Genomic DNA, 8,883 nt, shown 5'->3' on the forward strand with positions numbered 1-8,883 from the left:
TACGTTAGAGACGTATCAGCGCGAAGCAGCCAACTGCCATTCCTCCCATGCGTCTTCGCCTCTGTCCGTCTCTCTCCCCGCCTCTCTCCCTCCCGCGCCGCTCCTCCTCCGGCTGTTCCGCCTCCACGCGCCGTCTTCCCCTCCGCCCCGGCGCGAAGATGCCTCCGCGTCGCCGCCCTCCCTCCGGCTACCACGGTGTTCAGGCGCGGCCGAGCGGCCGATTTGACGCGGAAATCCGTTCCGGCAAGGAGCTGATCCGCCTCGGCACCTTCGACACGGCGCACGAGGCGGCGCGGGCCTACGACGCCGTCGCGTGGCGGCTGGGCCGCTCCCGCCGCGCGATGAACTTCCACGATGTGTTCACGCGGGACCAGGCGGAGATGCTCGCGCCGCCGCCGCCGATGATCACGCGGGAGCAGCAGCGCCGACAGCGGGAGCTGGAGCAGCGCCTTCTCATCGCCGAGCGCGACGAGGCGCTTCCTTGAATGGGCGCGCTGCTTCCCGGAGGACGTCGCCGCCACGGCGGCCTTCTACGCGGAGAAGGGGCAGAAGGAGGAGCAGAAGGCGGCGGCGAAGGCGAAGAAAAAGGCTAGCCGCGACAAGCGCCGCGCCGAGTCCGCGGCGAGGGCCGCGAAGGCGGCGAGGAAGGAGGAGGAAAAGAAGAACGGCACAGGGCCGTCGACCATCGTCCTCTCCTCCTCCTCCTTCGAGTGGACGACGACGCTGGTGTCGGAGACGACTCCGAGCAGCTCGGACTTCGATTGGGAGTCGGACGAGTAGTTTGTGCCGCATTGTATCATTAAACTTTTAAATATATTCGTATTTTCGATCAAATTTTCATAGTTTGTTTGATTTAAATTTTGAAAAAAAACTGTCGGATTAGCAGTTTCTGCCGCGCGCTGCAAAATAGAGCCTCTGCTGGAGGTGCGTTTTTCGCACAGCAACGTGCGCTGCAAAATAGAACCTCTGCCGTGGGCAAATTCGCTAACACGCGCGCTAGCGGTATACAGCGCGCCGAATCGCGGGTTTACAGCACCAGATTATACCGCGCCTGTTGGGGCTACATCAGACTGAAATTTCCTTCGCGTTAATGCGGGAGTCGGGATGGGGTTCGCTCTCGCGAACCCGTAATTGGGGTTTGCGTGATGCACACTGGAAAAAAATCCGGGTGGAGACTCCATAGATGTCTCAACCAGAATTTTTTTTTCTCCTCTAAAACCTAAAATGACGGTTATTATGCGGATGGCTGGATGAGCGTATGCTACGGCTACGGTTGCTCTAAACCGAACAGGGCCTTGCGGCCCTTGCCCAGCCCGCAGGCAACCCCCAAAACACACTTTCTGAATCGGACGTGAGATCCGTCGATCCCCTTTGGTTGGACTTCATCCCGGGGTTAGGGTTCCGCCGTCGCTCTACGGAGTGGGCCAAGCCGGCGGAGATGGCTGGGAAGGGAGCCAAGGCGACGTCCGGAAAGGCGGCGGAGAAGGAAAAGGGGAAGAAGGCCCCCGCGTCCCGCTCGTCCCGCGGAGGTTCCCAGGTCAGCTCGATTGATGTGCTCTTCGCATCGTACGTGGGCTATAGATTTGGTTCAGGTTGCTGTTCTGATGTGCATTTTGTTTCCTGAAGGGCACGCTAGATTCATTTGATGATGTTGGTTGGAATTTTCGTTGTGATTTAGCAAAATAGATCTGGAGAAGTGCACGGTCTGTCTAGTTGCGTTCTGTGGATACAATGGTGCTAAAAGTTTCATTTCTTCTTTCGCAAATTGTGATTATTGGTAGGCTTTATTCTGACCGTTGAAATACTGTGTGCCACCTGCGAGGACGTTGTCACTAGGTTTGCAGTGGTCCAAAGATGGATGCCTCTGGTGCATTTTGTACTAATACACCGGTTTGCGGGTGTAGTGGGTCTCACACTTGCATCCATATTGTGATGGGGCCTAAGGCCACGTGGGTTGCCCGATCTCACGAATTGACCGAGGGAAAGGCGGGGGAGAGGAAGAACACGAAGAACACGATGAACACACGCAAACGCACACCAACCCGATACAATTCCGGTTTACTCCCGATAGCTCGAACCACTATCTCGATAGAATCTCTCTCGAGAGAGACACGAGGTAGAATCCCCGAAAGAAAGATCAGTATACGATTGGTAGAATCACACGAGTGAGACCGGTGGTAGAGTCACAAGTGTGAGAGACTAATCATATAAGGAGTGCCTTGATACAATAGATTTGATAATCTAAGGAGGGGCTTTTCCTAATCCCAAAGGGATGGTGGAGGCATGAGCCTAATTCTCTCAAGTTCATTCCTTATCCCTTGAAGGGGGGAGGGGGAAGCCTGTATATAGGGAGCCACTAAGGAGGGGTAGTTTAGGCGTACAAATAGCATAATGGGGGGTTGTATGGGCTGAGCTCAAGTGTTGGATGCACAGGTTAGAGGGCGGATCGTCCGGCCTTAGTGGGGGCGGATAATCCGGCCTAGCAGTCGTGCTTCTTGCACCTTCTCTTCTTGGCGACCTCGGACGCCTCTTCTTCCTTCTTCTCTTCCATGCCTCCGTGACCTCGGCCTTGAGTGTGGTTCTTGTCGTTGATGCACATGATGAAGCGAAGACCGTAGGTCGGGCTGCATCATATTGGTTGCTCTGGTGGCCTCAACTTTACTTGTTCTTTGCGGCCTATGGATTCTCCCCATGACTGGATGTCATATATAATAGCTCACACGTTTGTTCACCTTTATTTGCTCGAATTGATAGCAGATTAAATAATTTGGGATCACCTCGCTTTGATACTATGAGCCAAATGACTTGTATTCAACACTAGAAGATTCTCACATATTTGATAGTATGATCCATATGATTTTATATTTAACAAAATTATAACAAATTATTACTCTTCTCTAATGGATAATGTTGATGAAAAATAACTTGATGCTGTGTAGGAGCAGCCAGCTCCAAAGAAAGATGTTTATCAATTATTTGCTGAGAAGGTTAGGGATAACAAGCAACTGGAATCGAGATGGGCTATCATGCAAGAAACTCGTGTTGAGTATTTTCGTGGAAAAGATTTTACCACCTTCATCAAGACTCATCCAGAAGTTGGGGAAATTTTAGGGCCAGATAAATATATGGAAGCTGAAGAAATTGTTAACACTTTGCTGAGCAAAAACCTCGTAATAAGGTGTGACAGAGTTTGGAAAACTGTGAGACCAGGAAAGAAAAAGTTATCATCATGGCCTGCTCATTTGGAGATACATCAGGTAGGTCTGCTGCTCAGGAAGAATGTTATATGATATAACGTTAAGTTTTTTTTTCCTTTCTAATGTTGTGATTGGTGATTAATATGGCGGTCTACATTGTCTGTCGTTGAACGTATGGGTTCCTTGAGTATTTTTAGCCATTTATGTGTAGCAAATGTATCCCTTTCTTGCAATTTAATCAATGACCGCTACAGAATGGGTTGTTTTCAGAATGTTATTCTCTTTGGTGGGTTTGTTCTTTTGTCGAACTAAGCTTTATTTGTACTTGCAGGAACAAGTATTCACTGAAAATGATGGTTTTTATGCTTGGATGTTTCTCAAAAGACGGACCTTGTGGCAGACAATTCTTTCATTTGTTTGGCCTCTTTTCGCATTGGCAGTGTGCTTATTTCCAATTTATCCATACCAATGCAAGATTGTGGTACTGTACTCATGCGCTGGAGCTTTACTGTTCATCGTATCCCTGCTTTTATGTAAGGTTCTATCCCCAAATCTATCTCATGCACCCTATATTTTGACTCTGTTTAGTGGCAGCTAACCCTTGCATTCTGAGTTGCATATATTGCTTTTATGCATTAAAATTGCACATTCTGCATGTTGCCGTTATGAAAGTTATGCCATCGTTTAGTATTTTTGTAAAAGCAGAGTCTTGTATATCCCTTTTATAGATGGTTACATTACAATTGTAGTATCTAAGGGCATGTTCGGGACTTGTCCAGTTTCTCCAAATCCGCAGATTCTGCTCCACGAACGTGAATCTGGCGTCTTGTTCAGAGCTCAAAACGTTTGGCATAGCTTCGATGGTTTTGGATGGGCTTGCGGACCATTTAGCCGTGGTGGCCCATTGGGAAGGGAGTCGACCAACATCTTGCAGCCCATACAGACCAAGTTAACAACACTTCCCAGCAGATCTGGAAGAATCTGGCTGGCGGCCAACAATTCATGAAATTGGACCAGGGAATCGATCTGAGGCAGCAGGTAGGGGGCGCTGCTGATTGATGGGATCTGTTGGATGAGGCGGTCGCGGCTTGAGCTAGAGCGGGGCTCGAGGTGAGGACGCCGGGATGGGGGACTGGCAGGGAGGATGACCTGCTGGGGTGGTCGTGGCTGTCGTGGTTGGGGTGGCTGGCTAGGAAGGTCCAGTGGCTATGGGGCGGTGATAGGCCTCTGATGGGATCTGGAGGGAGTTGTGGGCGAGCAAGGGGGTCTTGGGCGAGCGAGGGGAAACAGAGAAGCTTTGGGATTGACGCGTTTTTCACTTCGTGGTGGCATTCCTTTGTAATTTTGGGCTGCTCCACGTTTAGCTAATCCGGGAATTTTCAAAAGCGTGATTTTTTTTGAATAATACATTGTTCTTCGAAAATTTCACGAATAATACTTGTTTTTGAACTTTTCCAAAAAATTTCACGCTTATTGCAGAACAAGTCGGGAAAGCCTAACCTTTGGGGAAAGGCTAACCTGACATGTACCTTTTGGGAAAGGCTAACCCGACAGGTCCTGGCTTTTCGGGAAAGCCCAACCCGACAGGGGCCTTTTGGGGAAAGTGCGCCAACCAGAGCTGCCAGCCGACCAGGCCTTTAGAAATCCTCCTTTCGGGAAAGCCTAACCCGACGAGGCCCAATCGGGGTACGCTTCCCTGATGCAGTATTACTTTTGAAAAAGTTCAAAATCGAGTATTATACTCCCTCCGTTCCAAAAAAAGCATCTTTTTTCTAGATTCGGATGTACCTATAGCTAAAACATGTCTATGTACCTCCGTATGTAGACAAAGTTGAGAAGCCTTTTTAGGAACGGAGGGAGTATGTGAAATTAACGAAAAAAATTATTAAAAAAAATTCGCTTTGCAAAAGAGGTGCTCCGATTTTTGTACATCAAATTGATTCAGCTTCTCGGATCTAGCTCCATGGAGTTTGGCTGTTTGGTGCTGCTCCGCGGTGGAGCATAGAGAAGCTGGAAGCCAGGAATTTGCCGAACACGCCCTAATATTAATTTTGCATGCTGCTTGCGAACCTATAAGATGTCAATAGTGGCACCGTTGATAGTAGAACTAATTGTCCCTATGAGCAGTGTCTGCTGCACTTATATGATCCAGAACTGCAAAGTCGACAGCGCCAATAATATGTACCTTGAAGATGACATAATTGCCATGTTTTGGAAAAAGAAATAGATATTTAGCTGACACCTGTTCACCTACCACTTGCATTTCAGTTCCTATTGGATGGTAACTTCTCCCATTGATTTCAAGTTAACAAAAAACTGATTCTTTCTATTTAAACTGGGAAATTCAGTCTTCTAATAACTTTTCTCAAGTTATCTATACAAATCCAGTTGCATGCATGATAATGATTGTTAAAAGTGATATCTTTTGACAGATCTCACCATCTAATACAATATACTGAGGTAGTCACAGCTAAGTTAGCCTGGCATAGTTTAAATTAGCTAAATTATTCCTTCCATCTAATGTCTTAGCTAAATTATTCCTTCCATCTAATGTCTGTCCAACACTATAAATGAAAGTTACTATGAACTATATATGCTCACATAAATTTCCACCCCAACCAAGGTTTAAAATAGCGCGCTATTTATCCACCTCCATAGGTTTAAAATAGCGCGCTATTTTTTAGTTAATAGCGCTCTATAGCATATCTGGACAGTCCACGCTAAATTTAAGTATTTTTTCTCGCTATGACGCTATTTGCGAAATAACATGCTATATCGCGCTAAAATGTCATATTGTTGGCGCACTATTTTTTCCAGCCCACTTGCACAAGGATCTGATTTTTCCTCCTTAAGAAAACAAGAAATTGTTTTCTAAATCGGAAGATAATATTGTTAATACTGATGAATTCTTAATAAATAATTTATACTATGTTGTTGTCTCGTGGAGTGTTGATGTTAGGCTTCTAATAAATTGGAGAACTATTTTTGTAAGTGGTTATGTATTCATAAATCTGTCACTTTTGGACGAAAATCCTCTATTTTTAGACTATATGTATATTTTCAAAATGCTATTTGAAATATAGCACGCTATTACCACGATATAGCGTTCATACCGTTTGGAGGAAGCTGCCACTATTTTGTTTAGCACGCTATTTTAAACAACTTTCCATTTCCCACAACTGTCGCTGCCCTAAGGGCAGTGCACTTCCTCAAAAAACACTGTAAAGCTGAGATTAATAGCTTGTGCCCATAACTTCTTCCTGGCAGACACTATTCTAAAAGACTTCTACCTACCCAAGGTGCTGCCTAGCCCTGACTAAATGCTACACATGATCCTGCCGCGTGACTACTACTGCCTTGTGCCTTTTCAAATACTGCTGGCAGGTTCATAGTGGTTTCGGAAACCAAGTTGTTACCTTGTCTCCTTACGATTAGTTTTCGTCTTTTGTATTGTATATGTTAAAGTTGGAAGTCCTCATCTTCACATGCAATATGTCATTTTCTTACTTTCCTTAGCGATAACATAGAAAATTAGGCTCTAGGAATTGTTTGAGCGTTGCAGTTTCAGTAATACATTCACATATGCATCTTAGTGCAATACTCCCTCGTTGCCACAGTGTTGTGCATATTAGATCTTTAAAAAGTCAAACGATGTTAATTTTGACCAAGTTTTTTGATTAAAATATCTACATCTACCATACCAGATGTATACCACATGAAAATATACATCATGTGGAATTCAAAGGTATTGATTTGGTATTCTAGATATTGATATTTTTCCTACATAGTTGGTCAAACTTTACATCGTTTGACTTTTAAAAATTCTAATACGCACTACATTTTAGCAAGGAGGGAGTATCATTTACAAGCCTGCTTTTACTACTTACTGATCTCAATGCTGCTTTTATTGCCACACTGTTTTATATGTTGCATGATTTCCCCACAAACCATTTGCATTCTTTTGTTAGATGCTTTAACTTGGCAATGGTGATGTCTTGCTTACATGTATGTTCAATGGAATCGCAGTAAGAGCTGCCATATTTGGCATTCTGTGGGTTCTTCTTGGAAAACGTGTGTGGTTCTTCCCCAATATAAATGCAGAGGAGACTACATTTAGAGAACTCCTTCGGTTTTGGCCTGACAAGGACGAGGGAGAGCGACCAAAGTGGACATCAAGACTTTTCTATGCTACTGTTACTGTATTGGTGATATTGCTGCTTAGACACCATGCTCCAGATGAAGCAGCTAGGGCCAGGTAAATATTTTTCTACGATACATTTTCCTATCTCATGCCTCATAGTGTCTCCTGAGTGACACAGTCAGTCATAGAAGTGCTATATCAAACACGAGTCCAGTGCATTCAACAAATTATTCCAGCCACCTGCCTTCCATTTGTTTTGGCACGTAGTTTACTTATCACGGTATCTCCTATGTAATTCTTATTCTGACTGAACACAATTATTTTTCGAATTGGATCAATCACATTTGGTTTGCACAGTGTTCGGTCATTGCATTTAAGTGGATTTTGTCTTACTAGAAGCTGACTCGATCCTACCTTGAAGTGATGATGGGTAGCAAATTTGTATTAGTTGGTTTGCTCTCTCTTTTGTGTATTGATCAGAAAATACAACTTATGTCTGATGACATTATAGGATGTCTGCAAAACTGCATTTTTTTGTCCCTTGCAAGTGGAAAAACTATTAGTTAGGTATGTTATTGGTGCACAAGATTGCCTGTCAAGGCAAGGGTGTGGGTTTATCGTTTTTCTGCTAAACTCAGCTTTGGTAAATCTGTCGAATCATTTAATGGCCACACGTCTTGCCTGGGCATATCTGTTAGTATGCTTGTCAGGAAGGACGTCTGGTAATGAATGGTATGAAATTCAGATGCATGTTCTGTTTTAGTTCAGTAACCTATTTTATTTTCCTTATTGTCAGGTACCAAAAGAAGGTTTCTAATATAATTGATGATGTCCTTGAGTGGTCCCCAAAATTAGCACTTTCTGGCATGATGGACAAACACGCTGAGGATAATGCAACAGAAACTGGCAGTTACAGCCATGCCCCTACGACTACCGAAGAGAAAACTATAGCTGCAGCCGAGGGCGTGGATGCAGATGAAACCCAAGATAGTGGCGTGGATGCAGATGAAACCCAAGATAGAGCTGATCATGCTGATGACATGAGAACAAGATCTAGTGAAGCATAAACCCTATGCAACTTCTAAATTTCATGAGCTACAGTACTTTTTGGGAATACTCCCTGGGGTTTTTATCTGCAGATTATACAGATATAGGTTACTGAGAAATTCAGGTACTCATGTTTTGACCATGTTTCGTTCATATATTGCGACCCACCGGCTTTACTATTAAAGCAGGGTTGTCAGTTCCTAAAGCACATTTTCAAAGCGCGGGTCTGTTTTTCAAATGTTAGTATTTCACTTGACAGTAGATTAGTGTTACTATTTCAGGTAGCTTATATCTTTCAAATGTATTTTCTCTGGCCACCAGCTGAAGTCGCTGATCGCCTGATCCCCTTGGGCCAAAAGATGTTTGACGGATTGCATCGCCTTTTGGTTCATAGGAGCCGTGATGAAAAACAAAAGAAAATTGAGTAAAATGCACTCATGGTATGTGAACTTGGAGTGCAAGATCGATACGGTCACTGAGCTTGTGAATAAGCTAGGT

At 44.7% G+C, this 8,883-nt stretch overlaps 1 protein-coding gene across 2 annotated transcripts; it reads left to right on the forward strand.

Moving 5' to 3' along the window:
* Positions 1-1,253: 1,253 nt before the first annotated feature.
* Positions 1,254-8,603, forward strand: LOC127333434 (uncharacterized). Of its 2 annotated transcripts, none has more exons than XM_051359822.2 (5): positions 1,254-1,537; positions 2,946-3,257; positions 3,529-3,730; positions 7,224-7,452; positions 8,135-8,603. In XM_051359822.2, exons 1-5 carry the CDS (start codon positions 1,439-1,441, stop codon positions 8,403-8,405), a joined length of 1,113 nt encoding a protein of 370 aa, XP_051215782.1. In that variant the 5' UTR covers positions 1,254-1,438; the 3' UTR covers positions 8,406-8,603. The 2 variants fall into 2 exon arrangements, with proteins under 2 accessions (XP_051215782.1, XP_051215781.1); XM_051359821.2 differs by having other exon boundaries at positions 1,255-1,537; positions 2,940-3,257.
* The last annotated feature ends 280 nt before the right edge of the window (positions 8,604-8,883 follow it).

This window comes from Lolium perenne, chromosome 2 (assembly GCF_019359855.2).
Source record: "Lolium perenne isolate Kyuss_39 chromosome 2, Kyuss_2.0, whole genome shotgun sequence".
NCBI lineage: Eukaryota > Viridiplantae > Streptophyta > Magnoliopsida > Poales > Poaceae > Lolium > Lolium perenne.

What these genes read in the sequence shown, in the direction of transcription:
- LOC127333434 (XM_051359821.2), top strand. Translation starts at nt 1,439, where the DNA reads ATGGCTGGGAAGGGAGCCAAGGCGACGTCCGGAAAGGCGGCGGAGAAG. An exon ending in CGTCCCGCGGAGGTTCCCAG is followed by an intron (nt 1,538 to 2,939) that starts GTCAGCTCGATT and finishes GATGCTGTGTAG; the next exon opens with GAGCAGCCAGCTCCAAAGAA. An exon ending in GATGAAGCAGCTAGGGCCAG is followed by an intron (nt 7,453 to 8,134) that starts GTAAATATTTTT and finishes CCTTATTGTCAG; the next exon opens with GTACCAAAAGAAGGTTTCTA.